The sequence below is a fragment of the Watersipora subatra genome, chromosome 11 (assembly GCF_963576615.1).
Source record: "Watersipora subatra chromosome 11, tzWatSuba1.1, whole genome shotgun sequence".
NCBI lineage: Eukaryota > Metazoa > Bryozoa > Gymnolaemata > Cheilostomatida > Watersiporidae > Watersipora > Watersipora subatra.
In genome coordinates this window covers 24,796,348-24,815,249 of record NC_088718.1, presented here as the reverse complement: position 1 = coordinate 24,815,249, position 18,902 = coordinate 24,796,348, and the positions used below count along the sequence as shown (strand labels likewise).

At 33.7% G+C, this 18,902-nt stretch overlaps 1 protein-coding gene across 1 annotated transcript; it reads left to right on the top strand.

Moving 5' to 3' along the window:
- The first annotated feature begins 233 nt into the window (after window positions 1-233).
- Window positions 234-9,817, top strand: LOC137408875 (E3 ubiquitin-protein ligase MIB2-like). Its single transcript, XM_068095465.1, has 9 exons — window positions 234-349; window positions 617-810; window positions 933-1,050; window positions 2,196-2,322; window positions 2,504-2,716; window positions 3,104-3,276; window positions 3,383-3,519; window positions 7,501-7,568; window positions 9,429-9,817. Exons 1-9 carry the CDS (start codon window positions 273-275, stop codon window positions 9,585-9,587), a joined length of 1,266 nt encoding a protein of 421 aa, XP_067951566.1. The 5' UTR covers window positions 234-272; the 3' UTR covers window positions 9,588-9,817.
- Window positions 9,818-18,902: the final 9,085 nt, after the last annotated feature.

Here is an 18,902-nt window from a genome sequence, read left to right as displayed (position 1 = left end):
AGGTGTTTCTATGCTCTGCCCAGCTTGTGCCAGGTGGTCAAGAATTGAGTTCAAGAACTCACCAAACAGACAGACTACAGCTGTTATTATATTATATCCTTGCAGCTATGTGTTTTGTCTCTAGTTTTTTAGTTGGCTGTAGTGTCTGACAATGTGATAAGTGCTCACTCTGCTATTTGAAAGGTCTGGTGTATTTGTAATGTAGTTGTTGAAACACTGTTGATTCCTCACAGGTGGATCTGAAAAGAGCCAGCAACTCAACTCAATTCAACATGAGGAGGCTCCTGAGCCTGAGTCATGGGAAAATGGGAGATGAGTGTGACACAGCGTTACACTGTTCTGCCTATTTGTGTGTACAGCTATTTGTATTAATCTATTTTAATATTCTAGCATACTAGAAGTCCTATGCACTGATTAGAGACCGCTATTTTTAAGGTTCAAACTGTGATCAAACCTTTGTGTTAAAAATTTAAATTTCTCTAGTTTAGATTTTCTATAAGCTGCTATTTAATTTTTTTAACATCCATATAGAAATGTCAAATAGCTGACCCTCATTGCTCCCTTTTTATGGTGGGATGCTAAAATGAGAAATGAAGATAATTACCATTTATTACAGAAATCAACCAGATATGCTGAAGTTGTTACTTGAGCGTGGTTCAAATGTAAATGCTGTGAATGAGGGAGGCTGCAGCACCCTCCATGTTGCTGTTAACAATCAACACCTCAACTGTGTCAAAGTGCTTATTGAACATGATTGCGATGTTAATATCCAGGATACATATGGAGACACGCCTCTACACGATGCTATAGGTACATACTTTAGCATTTATTGGCATATACATTATTTCATATGTTTATTATACCCTATTTGCTTGTATTTGTTCATTATACTTGTTTTGATTTGTTGGTTATACTTGTTTGCATTTGTTTAGGTAAGGAAAGCACTGAAATAGTAAGAATGCTTATGGATCGTGCTGATATTGACTTTTCTTTAAAGAACAAGAGAGGATTTAATGCCCTTCACCATGCCGCTCTTAAAGGAAATTGTTTGTAAGTTGTTATGTTCTTTTACTGAGAGGTTTGAGGCAAAACAAATGCTATATTTTCACCGTGCATTTATGTGTCAAGTTCTTTTTTTATTTATGTCACTACAATTATTTTTGTTGTCTCACTTCTCTCTTTACCCTCTTTAATTCAGTACCTCTGTCCTTATAGCTGTATCATCTTACATCTCCCTTTACTCTCTTCAATTCAGTACTTCTGTCCTATTAAGCTGTATCATCTTATATCTCTCTTTACCCTCTTTAATTCAGTACCTCTGTCCTTATAGCTGTTTCATCTTATATCTCTCTTTACCCTCTCTAATTCAGTACCTCTGTCCTTATCACTGTATCATCTTACATTTCTCTTTACACTCTCTAATTCAATACTTCTGTCCTTGTAGCTGTATCATCTTACTTCTCACTTTACCCTCTTTAATTCAGTACTTCTGTCCTTATAGCTGTATTATCTTAAATCTCCCTTTACTCTGTTCAATTCAGTATTTCTGTCCTTATAGCTGTATCATCTTATATCTCTCTTTACCCGCTCTAATTCGGTACCTCTGTCCTTATAGCTGTATCATCTTAAATCTCCCTTTACTCTCTTCAATTCAGTACCTATATCCTTATAGCTGTATCATCTTATATCTCTCTTTACCCTCTCTAAATCAGTACCTCTGTTCTTATAGCTGTATCATCTTATATCTCTCTTTACCCTCTCTAATTCAGTACCTCTGTCCTTATAACTGTATCATCTTACATCTCTCTTTACCCTCTCTAAATCAGTACCTCTGTCCTTATAGCTGTATCATCTTATATCTCTCTTTACCCGCTCTAATTCGGTACCTCTGTCCTTATAGCTGTATCATCTTAAATCTCCCTTTACTCTCTTCAATTCAGTACCTATATCCTTATAGCTGTATCATCTTATATCTCTCTTTACCCTCTCTAAATCAGTACCTCTGTCCTTATAGCTGTATCATCTTATATCTCTCTTTACCCTCTCTAATTCAGTACCTCTGTCCTTATAACTGTATTGTCTTACATCTCTCTTTACCCTCTCTAGATCCGTACCTCGGTTTTAGGATTGTAACTTCCCCTTTTTTCTTCTTGTATTAGATAATCTTATATTTTCTTTTCCTTTCTTTATTCAAGTGCTGTTGAGAAAACTCTTTTTCAAGCTCCCAAAATGGTTGACATTCCAAAGGATGATGGCTTCTCTTCACTGCATATAGCATCTCTCAATGGCCATTGCTCAGTGGTCCAAGCATTACTCAAACATGTAAGCCATAAGTTTCATTACTTTTGCTCAATATATAGAACAATAATAAGAAGGGCCAGGCTGGCATCTTGATGAACTGAGTGACAAAGTTAACCACTTTTTTCAGGGTCTAGAACAATAATAGGTAGAGCCAAAATGGCATCCGGATGATTTGAGTAACAAGGTAAACTATTTTTTTCAGGGACATGCTGACATCAATTTGAGAAACTGTAGACAACAGACACCCCTTATGTTGGCTTGCGCTCAAGGACACCAGACTATTGTGAAGATTTTGGTTGAAAGTGGAGCCAGTGTGATGATTGAAGATGCAGAAGGACATACTGCTTTACATCTTGTACTTCTCAGGCTTCATATAGATGGCATGACTTCATTCAATTCTAGTGCGGCAGACCAGGTTGGTTTACCTCTGATATCCATTCGCATATATAACCCTAATATTGTTATTTCCTATTTCACAAACCCCATTTTAGTAACCTGTTTCTTATTTTACTTATTTGCTTTTTAGAATTCCTCATTTCTTTTATTTTCACAATTCTTGTGTCTTTACAGTCTCTATATCTATTGTATATATTTTATATATTTAGTATTTTTATATTTGCTGCTATCCTCATGTATCCATATTTCTCCACATCTCTTGTTTTTTCCTTTTATCTGGCTGTGTGCTCTATTTCCCTTAAGTTTCTCCATCACATATTGCTTACCTTCCCTCTCAAACATCTGAATTTAACCTTTTTTATAAAGTTGTTATGCTCTTATTTTTAGCTTCTTCCTATATTTATAGGCTGCCATTTCTGACATGCTTCTGGCGGCAACGCAGGAATCTGCTGCCATAGCAAAGTTTCTTGTTACAAATAACGCTGATGCACTGCGGGTCAATTTTAAAGGTCAAACACCTTTAGACCTGGTCTCAGACGATGGTATTAAAACAGAGCTGGAAAAGTATTGCACCTTTTCGTAAGTAGCTTACATAGATATATTTCACAGAGTTATACTGACTGGATATTGCATAAGGAATTTGATATGTATGTCTATTGATGCAAAGCAGTGTATATTTTGTCAGGCCGTGTATAGTGTGTGAAGAGGAAGATGCAAGAGTCATATTTCTGCCTTGCAAAGACCGGTGTGCTTGCTATGACTGTTGCAAGAAAATGAAAACATGTCTGAAATGCCGAACTCCAATCAAGAAGAAATTGTTAAGTAAGTGCATCTGCTTGTATAGGAGTAAGGGTAAGAAGAGTGGTCTGCCTTTCTCTACATTGTAGGAAGACTGTTTAGTTTGATAGTGAACGGCTAGAATTCGTTAGGGTTATTAAATAAATTCTAACTTATTTCAAGGTAAAATCCAATAGTATAATATACAGGCATCAGTGATGTAAGGTGCTGTTGGGTCAACTTTATATTATTACAATTTGTGCTTCCCGGGTATTAAAAATCCCGGGTATTAAAAATCAGCTTATAAACAATGAGAAGTAATGAGAGTTGCCTGCCACTTGCTATTAGCATGGCACAATGCCAATGGAAAATTTTTAGTAAGCTAACTAATGACAATCATTTACTTACGCAATCAGCCTGCGTGGTATGCAAAACAATTGGGTATTTGCTCCCATATAGCGACTTATATCAGCAAGTGAACAACTAAATCTGTGTGGCTTAATGGGTAGGGCATTGGACTTGGAAATGGGAGGGTCCGAGATCAAATCTTCTTCAGTACAAATTCCTTATTCCAAAAATTTTATAGCTATAGCCTAAATGCAGACACACGTCACTCTCCAGACATACTTTGAGAAGTATATATAGAGACTAGCTGTGCTTCCCGGCGTTGCTGGGCATTAAAAATCAGCTTATGAACAAAGAGAGGTAATGAGAGTTGCCTGGCACATTGCCAATGGAATGTATAGTTTGAGTAAAGTTACTAATAAGATCTACTCTTCTCTGTGGTGTTATTAAAGCTGGGCGGTATGTCGGTCTTACCGTTTTTTTGCGGTACTTGGTTTTAAAACCGAGCGGTAACAATGTCATAATGAAACCGCGCGGTGCGGTTCGGTCGTTCACGCACCGAGAATACCGAACAATTATGTGAACATTCATTCGGTATCGGTACGCACTCAGGTAGACAGAGCAGCTGTTGTCACATGGTAAAAGTGGCTCCAAAATAGAGCAGATTGATTGGTGGATGGAGATGATGATTCGTCGCAGGGGGCCATCCTTTGCAGGAAGAAGAGTCGTCATGCTAGAATGTACGGCGAGAGTATCGCAGAAGGTAAATGCTTCTATTGTTTCCTATTATACTCGATGTTAGGCCACGAGTGGTCACACTTAAGGTTTGTGTCGGTAATTGGTGCATTAGTTGGTATGGCTGGGAGGCATTTGATTTTTCATTCTGCTCTCAAAGTCTAAATCTATCGTATGCATGGGTGCGGATCATCATTTTTTTTATGTTTGACTCAATAAAGATTGATGCTAATCAAATGGACAGCCGTGAACATTGACTTGCCAGTTATTGCAGTTGTAGTGTCCGTATTATTTTTTTATAAATGTAAATGGAGAGGAAATATTAGCTAGGCAGCAGAATTAATGAGAATATTATTTATTCAAGACTCGAACTCAAAATTTTCGAGTTTGTTATGACTGTCAATGATAATTTCCAAACCATACACTCTGTCAGTTGCATTATCTTTTTAATTGTAATAATTAATTCCTTATCATTAGGAGTTTTGTTTCCAGTCTGGACATAACTAACCGCCTGAACTTAAATAAAATCTATCATTTTAATAATGTGCGTTATTTCTTTGAAGCTCTCGAGAACAAAATTTTATGATATAGACATTGTTTAAAGCTTTTAGAATGACAATTACTGGTATAGACATTGTTGCTTGCAAAATTTTACTCTTTGCTGTTCACTCTCCTCACGTTCGCGGACTGCTCTATATTTTATGTTTCTGTTTACTTTGTAGCTCGTACTCTAATTGATTTTTGTCATCATTGGTAGGTGAAGACACCGAGGATGCTGATTTGGGGTTTTTATCACCGACATCATCATCATTGAAATCTACCGAAGATGCAGATTTGGAAGTTTTAACACCGACATCATCGAAATCCGATGTTTGGCAATGCTTTGATACACTACATTAGATGTAGAAACCACGCTGCTTACTTCTTCCATGTTAGTTATTAATAAGCACGCAATTTATTTGTAGATGTATGTAGGATTGCAGTAAACGCTGTCAAGTTGAATGTTGTTTTATATACGGTATTTGTAATTACATATATAAATAAAATAAATTGTCGTTCATTGCTGAAGAGCTGGGTTTATTCTCAACAAACATCGTACATGATTTTATGTGTGTCTGTGATTTTGTATTCTATGGTCGCTTTCTACACGCTCGCCTAAAATAAAGAATACACAATATCCAACTTTAAAGTTATGAATGGTGGAATGAACCAACAGGAGGATTGTGCAACCTAAATGCCATCCCTTGTGCAAAGGGACCCTGTACTCAAGTAGAGCTGGCTAGTGCTGAGTAGCAATGGTAGGTAGAACACAACTCCCAAAAATTCATGCGGTTTTGTCTCATTTTGCGATATTTGTTGGTATGTAAACCGAACCGTATGTTTTTGGGAGTTGTTCTCTCAATGTTGGTATGCGGTGCGATATCGGTTTAAACACATGCGGTCTCGGTATACAGTTGGTGCCCAAAACCGCCCAGCCTTAGGTGTTATGCTCTGTAGTACGCAGCATAACGCCTGTGTGTAGTACGCAAAGCAGTTTCTTATTTGCTCCCCTATAGCCACATATATCGCCTAGCAAATCTATCAAGCTCCATGGCTTAGCTAGTAAGATGTTGGACTGGTGAACGGAAAGGTTTGAGATAAAATCTTCTTTGGTATGGATTCTTTGTTCTAAAATTTTAATAGCTAAAACCGGATTGACAGATCCACGGACAGACATACTTTGAGAAATATATATATAGACTAGCTGTACTATCTGGCGTTGCTCAGGTAATAAATAAATCTTGGGACAGAAAATTGATTTTTTTTAAACATATAATAACATTTGCCATTCTAACTTTAAAACTACATACCGTGAGAAAAGTGTTTTGTGCAATTGAAATAAATAGAGAAAATAAAAACAACTGTAAAAGTCTTCAAGTTTTGTCAAACAACTGGAACTCTCAAACTTCATATCATGAAGAAAATGCTTTGTGCAGGTCAAATTAAAAAAATAAAATTACAATAAAAGGGTTTGAATGTAAATGTGAAATAATTAGCAAGTAATAGCTAAATTAAGTCTGTTTTGCTACGATTACAATAAAAGATGGTTTGCTAAGGATACAAATAATACGAACCGAGAAAACAAAATAAAAATCCTGAATATGTTGCATTAATAATAACAATTTGTTTATAGAAGTGTGTGTATAAAAAAAGGTTACGGTTCCAGCAGAAGTTGTCTGTCAAAACTCTGAATATGACGATACTGGTACCTCTCAATACTGGTACAAATGTGAAAATGGGATATTTTACTGTCTTTTTCTGACCGAACAAGGAGAGAATGTACAGGCCATTCCTACTCAAGATAATGCAATTGTCCTGTGAAAAGTATTGACCTTCACCGCAATTTAGGTATTGAACCTTACGAAAAGCCAGAAATATAAGTTCACGAAAATGCAAAAAAGCATCATGTTTCATAGAGTAATAGAATTCATAGAGTATCAAATAATACCGTCGTTTATCGTGTGAATACGCTATACAGTATATAATAATGTGTTTGATCAATATGCCTTTTGTAGCTCAGTAGCAGAGCTCGTGGTTAAAAAAAAATTGCGAACGCAATTGTCATGAGTTCAAAATCTTCAGAACGTGGAATTTTAATTCCAATATTTAATAGCTATAGCTGGACATACCGAAGAACAGATGACAGCAAACAGATGACAAACTTTGAAAAATATATATAAGGACAAGTTGCAAATAAAGTGGGTCCAACATTTTATTATAAGTGAAAAACCTAAATGATTTATTAAGAAAGTCAAGCTCTATTTTGCCTTTTACAATTTTCAAGTTGAACAAAATATTAGGTAAATGACAGCCCAACAATTTCTCAAAGTCTTTCAACTGTTTATGCACTGGTAATGTAGTTAAGTGTAGAGAATAGCCAATCACATTGCTATGTTTAATATTTAGATGGAGCTGAGTTGACCAGAGACTCTCCACCGTACCAGGCAGTCAAACAGTTGAACATCGCGTTGCAAGTAAGCCATATTTAGCTGTAATCGTTTGCTTTATATACATTTGTAATATTGGATCTTACAACGCCTACATAATATTTAATAGGAGTTGTCTGGCCTTGCTCAGTGCTTTAGAAGGTGTTCTACTTGCTTTTCAAAGTCATGTTTATTACCTACCTCCATTTGGTCAGTAGGAATACTAGATTTCCTTGTGTGTAGTTATTGCCTGTGTCTTGACATGCTTTTTGGTTTTGTCAGAGTCAATGCATGACTCTAGAATTGCATTGCAACTATATACAAAGAAGCTACGCCACTACTGTACACCTTCTACCTCAACGCCACATAACTACTACACAAGTGCTACACCACTACTGTACAACTTCTACCTGAATTCTATATAACTACTACACAAGTGCTACACCACTACTGTACAACTTCTACCTGAATACTATATAACTACTACACAAGTGCTACACCACTACTGTACAACTTCTACCTGAATACTATATAAATACTACACAAGTGCTACACCACTACTGTACAGCTTCTACCTGAATACTATATAAATACTACACAAATGCTACACCACTACTGTACAACTTCTACCTGAATACTATATAAATACTACACAAGTGCTACACCACTACTGTACAACTTCTACCTGAATACTATATCACTACTACACAAGTGCTTCACCACTACTGTACAACTTCTACCTGAATACTATATAAATACTACACAAGTGCTACACCACTACTGTACAACCTCTACCTGAATACTATATAAATACTACACAAGTGCTACACCACTACTGTACACCTTCTACCTGAATACTATATAAATACTACGCAAGTGCTACACCACTACTGTACACCTTCTACCTGAATACTATATAAATACTACACAAGTGCTACACCACTACTGTACACCTTCTACCTGAATACTATATAAATACTACACAAGTGCTACACCACTACTGTACAACTTCTACCTGAATTCTATATAACTACTACACAAGTGCTACACCACTACTGTACACCTTCTACCTGAATTCTATATAACTACTACACAAGTGCTACACCTCTTTTGTTCAACTATTACTTGAGTGTCACATAACTGCTTATAGATTACAACCATAACTCATTTGGGACCAGAATAAACAAACCCGACCATGAGTTTTAATAAACTTTATATGAAGGTGAAAAACATGGACAGTCATCATTGACTGGTAGCTTTAACTCTTTCTCTGAGTTTCGTGCTGAACCTTTTGACAAGTTTGGGTCTAGTGGTGTAGTAACTGTTCTATAAACAGTTTCCAGATCTACGGTAGAAGTTTCTATGATATCTGCTTTCTATATATAGAGACCATCATAATTATTCTTCTACACAGCTACTGTACAGCTACCACACAGCTGTTACATGACTACTACACAAGTGCTACACACCTACTGCATACCCGCTAATGAACATTAAAAATGCTAGGAAAACTATTGCTCAACTGCAACAGAACCGTTAGAAGCTGCTTTGTAAATATTGAACTTCTGCTATTTTACTACAAATTAAACAAAGTAAAATCTGTTTCCATGGGAATATTTGCTTTAACATGCAGGGATTTCAGCATCGATTAGGAAGGATATTCAAATGTAAAAGTTAGCATCTATATAGAGATAACAACAACTTTACCATGTTGTGTAAAGCCAATAAAAGTTTATTAATAACAAAATATTACAGTAGCAGATTGTGGTCACTAATAGTTGTCTTCTCTCAGTCAGTTAATAAGCAGTAGTAACATTCACTTGTATTTCCCATCCCATGTTTTATCATTGTAGTCATTTTGTTCGTAGTTGACTGCATGAATATAGTACAAACTGTTAATATTTGTAGGAGATGGAGGGTATTCATGTCTGTGAGATATGTATGGATCGGAAGAGGATTACGGTATTTACTTGCGGTCACACAGCATGTGAAAAGTGTGCACAATCTCTCGACACCTGCCACAACTGTAGAAAACCAATCACATTACGCATCCCTCTACTTATCTAGCTTTTGGATAAGTGGTTGCTTTTAAATTAGTCTGTGGATGGCACAACACTATCGGTTGGAGTGTTTAACACCCAAAACCATATTCTATTAAATTACAAAATCAAATTTTCTGTTTTTCTGTAACTTATACAAATCACCAAGAGTGTATTTTTTTAACTTATGTATTTTATTATATATATTTTCTTGCACAGTTTGTACGATATCGCACAAAATACAAGCAGGTAACTCTAGATGACTAGAAAGCCATTAAAACCAATGATTATTGCACTAGATCAGTGTTTTTCAACCATTTTTGAGTCGAGGCACATTTTTACATTGGAAAATTTTTGTGGCACACCACTAACCAAAAATTTTATAAAATGACACTCTGAACAGTATATCTAATCACAATAAAATTCATCAATTTATTGATACTCAGTCAGTGTGAAACCTGGGCCTGTTTAGATAAACATAATGCCAATATCCTGGCACGAATAAAAGAAAGACACGAAGCTCTTCTTCAACAGCTCTCAGTCTCTCTCTGCTTTTAGTTTTTATAGAAGTTAGGCTTGAAAAGCTCAGCTCACACAGATATGTGGTAGAAAATGGGAGCAATGTGAGAATAGCTTTGTTGGTCAGAATGGGGAACTCCTTGGCAGCAGTCAACCAAAAACTGTCCAAAGGAGGATCAGCAAATCTTAGTTTTAAACCTGATCCTGTTTCAGTTCAGTTAGGGGCTATATATCATTGATTTGAGCGACACTTTGACATTCATCACACTAGTTAGTAATCAGAGGTGCTTAACTAGGCATATTGTACTAAACGACCGACCTCTTTCGATGAACTTTGAGTTTTGTGGGCCGATATTAAATGCATTGACTATGCATCAAACACTAAAGTAGATGCACCTAGATCATGGTGCCTGGATATTTAGCCTACTACACCAAGGCCTTGGCATTCAAATACAACACTCCTACCGCAAAAGTTGCCTCAGAGCCTGAAGAACCTGTATTTAAAAAGGGACCTTGGATAATTTCTCACTGCACACCTGAGGATCTCTCACGGCACACTAGTGTGCCGCGGCACAGCGGTTGAAAATCACTGCACTAGATCAAAATAGTTATACTTGTAATGTAATAACTATAGTATTAGATAATAGTAGTTATACTTGTAATATAATAACTATCGTAATAGATAATAGTAGTTATACTTGTAATATAATAACTATAACAATAGCTAATATTAGTTATACTTGTAATATAATAACTATAGCAATATATAATGTAGTTCTACTTGTAATATAATAACTATAGCAATATATAATAGTAGATATACTTGCAATATAATAACTATAGTAATAGATAATAGTAGTTATACTTGTAATATAATAACTATAACAATATATAATAATAGTTATACTTGTAATATAATAACTATAGTAATAGATAATAGTAGTTATACTTGTAATATAATAACTATAGCAATAGATAATAGTAGTTATACTTGTAATATAATAACTATAACAATAGATAATAGTATTTATACTTGTAATATAATAACTATAGCAATAGATAATAGTAGTTATACTTGTAATATAATAACTATAATAATAGATAATAGTAGTTATATTTGTAATATAATAACTATAACAATAGATAATAGTAGTTATACTTGTCATATATTAACTATAGTAATAGATAATAGTAGTTATACTTGTAATATAATAGCTATAGCAATAGATAATAGTAGTTATACTTGTAATATAATAACTATAACAATAGATAATAGTAGTTATACTTGTAATATAATAATTATAGTAATAGATAATAATAGTTATACTTGTAATATAATAGCTATAACAATAGATTATAGTAGTTATATTTGTAATATAATAACTATAGCAATAGATAATAGTAGTTATACTTGTAATATAATAACTATAACAATAGATAATAGTAGTTATACTTGTAATATAATAATTATAGTAATAGATAATAATAGTTATACTTGTAATATAATAGCTATAACAATAGATTATAGTAGTTATATTTGTAATATAATAACTATAGCAATAGATAATAGTAGTTATACTTGTAATATAATAACTATAGCAATAGATAATAATAGTTATACTTGTAATATAATAACTATAACAATAGATAATAGTAGTTATACTTGTAATATAATAATTATAGTAATAGATAATAATAGTTATACTTGTAATATAATAGCTATAACAATAGATTATAGTAGTTATATTTGTAATATAATAACTATAGCAATAGATAATAGTAGTTATACTTGTAATATAATAACTATAGCAATAGATAATAATAGTTATACTTGTAATATAATAACTATAGCAATAGATAATAGTAGTTATACTTGTAATATAATAATTATAGTAATAGATAATAATAGTTATACTTGTAATATAATAATTATAGTAATAGATAATAATAGTTATACTTGTAATATAATAACTATAGCAATAGATAATAATAGTTATACTTGTAATATAGTAGCTATAGTAATGGATAATAGTAGTTATACTTGTAATATAATAGCTATAGCAATAGATAATAGTATTTATACTTGTAATATAATAGCTATAGCAATAGATAATAGTAGTTATACTTGTAATATAATAACTATAGCAATAGATAATAGTAGTTATACTTGTAATATAATAACTATAGCAATAGATAATAGTAGTTATACTTGTAATATAATAACTATAGCAATAGATAATAGTAGTTATACTTGTAATATAATAACTATAGCAATAGATAATAGTAGTTATACTTGTAATATAATAACTATAGCAATAGATAATAGTAGTTATACTTGTAATATAATAACTATAGCAATAGATAATAGTAGTTATACTTGTAATATAATAACTATAACAATAGATAATAGTAGTTATACTTGTAATATAATAACTATAACAATAGATAATAGTAGTTATACTTGTAATATAATAATTATAGCAATAGATAATAGTAGTTATACTTGTAATATAATAACTATAACAATAGATAATAGTAGTTATACTTGTAATATAATAACTATAACAATAGATAATAGTAGTTATACTTGTAATATAATAATTATAGTAATAGATAATAGTAGTTATACTTGTAATATAATAGCTATAACAATAGATTATAGTAGTTATATTTGTAATATAATAACTATAGCAATAGATAATAGTAGTTATACTTGTAATATAATAACTATAACAATAGATAATAATAGTCCTACTTGTAATATAATAACTATAGCAATAGATGATAGTAGTTATACTTGTAATATAATAACTATAGCAATAGATAATAGTAGTTATACTTGTAATATAACAACTATAGCAATAGATAATAATAGTTATACTTGTAATATAATAACTACAGCAATAGTTAATAGTAGATATACTTGTAATATAATAACTATAGCAATAGATAATAGTAGTTATACTTGTAATATAAGAGTTCTACTAATAGATAATACAGTGGGATTTAATTCGTTCCCGTGTTGGCATCGTAAGGCAAACATTTTGTATGGAGGGGTATAGCAACCTATAGTCATTATCTAATGCAAACACCCCTTGATAAAAATCATCAAAATTTTATTATATGTACCATACACATTTAAAATTAGTTACAAAACCATATTTTAACCATAGTAACTATAGTTACCTACAGTAACTTTAGTGTATTTAGTGGTTATTTCCCGCAATAAAATTTAACATCACAATGTACTCTGTACAGAATGTACCATAAAGAGTTCTTACCTTTGAGACAAACTTAAAACGTAGACGTTGAGTTTAACTTGAACAAATTTAGCTGATTAAACACATACTTACTGCAAATTTTAGTATGTATTTTTAACTACTTTACTGAACTACATGTACAACATTTTCATCACCTATCTGTTCCCGGTTTCGTTTTCACAATAACTAATAATGAATAACGCCGAACTGAGCGAGATCGAATGTCATATCTCTTTCATTCGTTATAAGCGAGAATTCAGTGAGTAGCATATCGGCATATTTGTTATGCCGACGTAATCAGCACACTGACTGCCAAATTTTGAATTTCAGGAAAAACATTTGTTGACATCGAATGGCCAAAAATATCTTGTGTGGAGAGGGCAAAAAATAATCTTGTTCTACATCGGAGAACACAATGGGCCAACAAACTGCAAAACAGAGTCTCATAAGCTGAGGGTGCACTATAGTGGTAAATAGAGCGTCGGTCCATCATGTAGGCTGTGGGCCGAGCAGGCAAAAGAGCTCTAGAAATAATGTTCTGTTGGCACCCTATTTCAATGGCGATTTCTGCAGTGATTTAGATTAATTTTGGTATGGAGATTTAAAAACTGAAGAGTTGCCTCTGCTGCCATTCTCACTTCTGTGCAAAATTTGATAAGATTCATTATTTAGTATTTATCTCCCTTGTCAATATGATTCCTTCCAAAGAAGCATCAGGTTTGCAACTTTTTGTTATAATCAATTTGCTATGATTTTGCATGTCAATGGCCATGTTAAAAATCATTTTTTATCTATTATTTAACATTCCTTTTCCTATGATTGTTACACGCTCATGAGTAGTATGTAGAGAGCAGATCTACACAAAAAGTGACGGATCCAGCGGGGGATAGAAAAAGGGGGTTGCGAATTAAATTGGCTAGGGGTGTAGATTGAATTGGGTGGAGTTGAATGAGATGTTGGGGTTTGGGGGGAAATTGTGGTGTAGAGTAGGGGGTTGAATTCGAGGGGGTATGGATCCGCTCCTGGCGTAATCGGCGGATTATCTGTGGATGAGTCATCCGATTAGTGGGGGTATGAGTCATCCGATTAAACGTGGATTATCGCGGGATTAGTCGGGGGAATCGTTGCGGATTAGTCGGCCGAATCGTCGCGGATTATCGGTGGATTAGTGGGGGGGTGAATATCTGGGACATCGAGGGCTGGTTGGTTTTCCGGAATGGATCTCGCGGATTATCGAGGAGAGCGAGAGATTACCGGATGAGTGAGGGGGTTAATATCTGGGACACCGGGGGGTTGATTTTCCGGAGAATGTTAAATATTTGAAACATTGAATATATATGAGAAAGTGTTTATGTACAAAGTTATTTTTTTGAAAATTTGATGTTTTTGTAATGTTGAAGCTCTTGAATGGTTAAGAATTTTAAGGATTTTATTTTCGATTTTTTTTTTGTATATATGTAAGATTGAAATTTGTTGGAGAAATTAATATGTTGAATGAAAGATCAGTTTTATTACAAAATTATTCACTTTAAAATTGAGAATTATTCCATGAAGTGGTAAAGCACCCATAGATCCTTTAATTAGATTAAACTAGTAGACTTGCTAGTTCCATGCACTGTGAGATATCATCATGAGTAATCAGTACATTGAGAATTATTCCATGAAGTAGTAAAGCACCCATAGATCTTTTAATTAGATTAAACTAGTAGACTTGCTAGTTCCATGCACTGTGAGAGATCATCATGAGTAATCAGTATATTGAGAACTATTCAATGAAATGGTAAAGAACCCATGGATTCATTAATTAGATTAAACTAGTAGACTTGCTAGTTCCATGCACCGTGAGAGATCATCATGAGTAATCAGTATATTGAGAATTATTCCATGAAGTGGTAAAACACCATAGATCCTTTAATTGGATTAAACTAGTAGACTTGCTAGTTCCATGCACTGTGAGAGATCATCATGAGTAATCAGTATATTGAGAATTATTCCATGAAGTGGTAAAGCACCCATGGATCCTTCAATTGGATTAAACTAGTAGACTTGCTAGTTCCATGCACCGTTAGAGATCATCATGAGTAATCAGTATATTGAGAATTATTCCATGAAGCGGTAAAGCACCCATGGATCCTTTAATTAAATTAAACTAGTAGACTTGCTAGTACCATGCACTGTGAGAGATCATCATGAGTAATCAGTATATTGAGAATTATTCCATGAAGTGGTAAGGACCCATAGATTTTTTAATTAGATTAAACTAGTAGACTTGCTAGTTCCATGCACTGTGAGAGATCATCATGAGTAATCAGTATATTGAGAACTATTCAATGAAATGGTAAAGAACCCATGGATTCATTAATTAGATTAAACTAGTAGACTTGCTAGTTCCATGCACCATGAGAGATCATCATGAGTAATCAGTATATTGAGAATTATTCCATGAAGTGGTAAAACACCATAGATCCTTTAATTGGATTAAACTAGTAGACTTGCTAGTTCCATGCACCGTGAGAGATCATCATGAGTAATCAGTATATTGAGAATTATTCCATGAAGTGGTAAAGCACCCATGGATCCTTTAATTGGATTAAACTAGTAGACTTGCTAGTTCCATGCACTGTGAGAGATCATCAAGAGTAATCAGTATATTGAGAATTATTCCATGAAGTGGTAAAGCACCCATGGATCCTTTAATTGAATTAAACTAGTAGACTTGCTAGTTCCATGCACTGTGAGAGATCATCATGAGTAATCAGTATATTGAAAATTATTCCATGAAGTGGTAAAGCACCCATGGATCCTTTAATTAGATTAAACTAGTAGACCTGCTAGTTCCATGCACTGTGAGAGATCATCATGAGTAATCAGTATATTGAAAATTATTCCATGAAGTGGTAAAGCACCCATGGATCCTTTAATTAGATTAAACTAGTAGACTTGCTAGTTCCATGCACTGTGAGAGATCATCATGAGTAATCAGTATATTGAGAATTTTTCCATGAATTGGTAAAGCACCCATGGATCCTTTAATTAGATTAAACTAGTAGACTTGCTAGTTCCATGCACTGTGAGAGATCATCATGAGTAATCAGTATATTGAGAATTATTCCATGAAGTGGTAAAGCACCCATGGATCCTTTAATTAGATTAAACTAGTAGACTTGCTAGTTCCATGCACCGTGAGAGAACATCATGAGTAATCAGTATATTGATAATTATTCCATGAAGTGGTAATGCACCCATGGATCCTTCAATTAGATTAAACTAGTAGACTTGCTAGTTTCAAGCACTGTGAAAGATCATCATGAGTAATCAGTATATTGAGAATTATTCCATGAAGTGGTAAAGCACCCGTAGATCCTTTAATTGGATTAAACTAATAGACTTGCTAGTTCCATGCCATGTGAGGGATCATCATGACTAATCATTATATTGAGAATTATTCCATGAAGTGGTAAAACACCATAGATCCTTTAATTGGATTAAACTAGTAGACTTGCTAGTTCCATGCACCGTGAGAGATCATCATGAGCAATCAGTATATTGAGAATTATTCCATGAAGTGGTATAGCACCCATGGATCCTTTAATTAGATTAAACTAGTAGACTTGCTAGTTCCATGCACCGTGAGAGATCATCATGAGTAATCAGTATATTGAGAATTATTCCATGAAGGTGTAAAGCACCCATGTATCCTTTAATTAGATTAAACTAGTAGACTTGCTAGTTCCATGCACTGTGAGGGATCATCATGAGTAATCAGTATATTGAGAATTATTCCATGAAATGGTAAAGCACCCATAGATCCTTTAATTAGATTAAACTAGTACACTAGCTAGTTCCATGCACTGTGAGAGATCATCATGAGTAATCAGTATATTGAGAATTATTCCATGAAGGTGTAAAGCACCCATGTATCCTTTAATTAGATTAAACTAGTAGACTTGCTAGTTCCATGCACTGTGAGGGATCATCATGAGTAATCAGTATATTGAGAATTATTCCATGAAGCGGTAAAGCACCCATGGATCCTTTAATTAAATTAAACTAGTAGACTTGCTAGTACCATGCACTGTGAGAGAACATCATGAGTAATCAGTATATTGAGAATTATTCCATGAAGTGGTAAGGACCCATAGATCCTTTAATTAGATTAAACTAGAAGACTTGCTAGTTCCATGCACTGTGAGAGATCATCATGAGTAATCAGTATATTGAGAGTTATTCCATGAAGTGGTAAAGCACCCATAGATCCTTTAATTAGATTAAACTAGTAGACTTGCTAGTTCCATGCACTGTGAGAGATCATCATGAGTAATCAGTATATTGAGAATTATTCCATGAAGTGGTAAAGCACCCATGGATCCTTTAAATAGATTAAACTAGTAGACTTGCTAGTTCCATGCACTGTGAGGGATCATCATGAGTAATCAGTATATTGAGAATTATTCCATGAAGTGGTAAAGCACCCATGGATCCTTTAAATAGATTAAACTAGTAGACTTGCTAGTTCCATGCACTGTGAGGGATCATCATGAGTAATCAGTATATTGAGAATTATTCCATGAAGTGGTAAAGCACCAATAGATCCTTTAATTAGATTAAACTAGTAGACTTGCTAGTTCCATGCACTGCGAAAGATCATCATGAGTAATCAGTATATTGAGAATTATTCCATGAAGTAGTAAAGCACCCATAGATCCTTTTATTAGATTAAACTAGTAGACTTGCTAGTTCCATGCACTGTGAGAGATCATCATGAGTAATCAGTATATTGAGAATTATTCCATGAAGTGGTAAAGTACCCATGGATCCTTTAATTAGATTAAACTAGTAGACTTGCTAGTTCCATGCACTGTGAGGGATCATCATGAGTAATCAGTATATTGAGAATTATTCCATGAAGTGGTAAAGCACCCATGGATCCTTTAATTAGATTAAACTAGTAGACTTGCTAGTTCCATGCACTGTGAGAGATCATCATGAGTAATCAGTATATTGAGAATTATTCCATGAAGCGGTAAAGTACTCATGGATCCTTTAATTAGATTAAACTAGTAGACCTGCTAGTTCCATGCACTGTGAGGGATCATCATGAGTAATCAGTATATTGAGAATTATTCCATGAAGTGGTAAAGCACCCATGGATCCTTTAATTAGATTAAACTAGTAGACTTGCTAGTTCCATGCACTGACACTGAACTACTTGGGAGACTAAATGAGTCAGAGCTGATAACAAATCCAATTGATAAAATTCTAAAATAAGTATATCTTGAAGTGGTGTTCGAGATTTTGCAAATGCTCTATTCGGTTATGCATCACATTCTAGCTGATATCTTCAAAATATGGAAAAGACTGTGAAGTGATATATAACACACAATCTTTCGATAAAATCATGACAAAATGCTTTTGGTAAAGAGAACCCTGTTATCATTTATCAATCTTTGAGAGAATAAATGATACATACTACATTTATTCAAAACAATACATATATTCATTTTCTTTATATTCTCTTCAAAACGAATACTTACCTATACCTACCTTAGTACAATTCCTCCATC

Bases quoted from the DNA above. Each gene is read 5' to 3' on its own strand.
- LOC137408875 (XM_068095465.1), top strand. From the start codon at position 273: ATGAGGAGGCTCCTGAGCCTGAGTCATGGGAAAATGGGAGATGAGTGT. The intron at 350-616 runs GTGTGTACAGCT...CATTTATTACAG, and splicing joins TTACACTGTTCTGCCTATTT to AAATCAACCAGATATGCTGA. The intron at 811-932 runs GTACATACTTTA...GCATTTGTTTAG, and splicing joins GCCTCTACACGATGCTATAG to GTAAGGAAAGCACTGAAATA.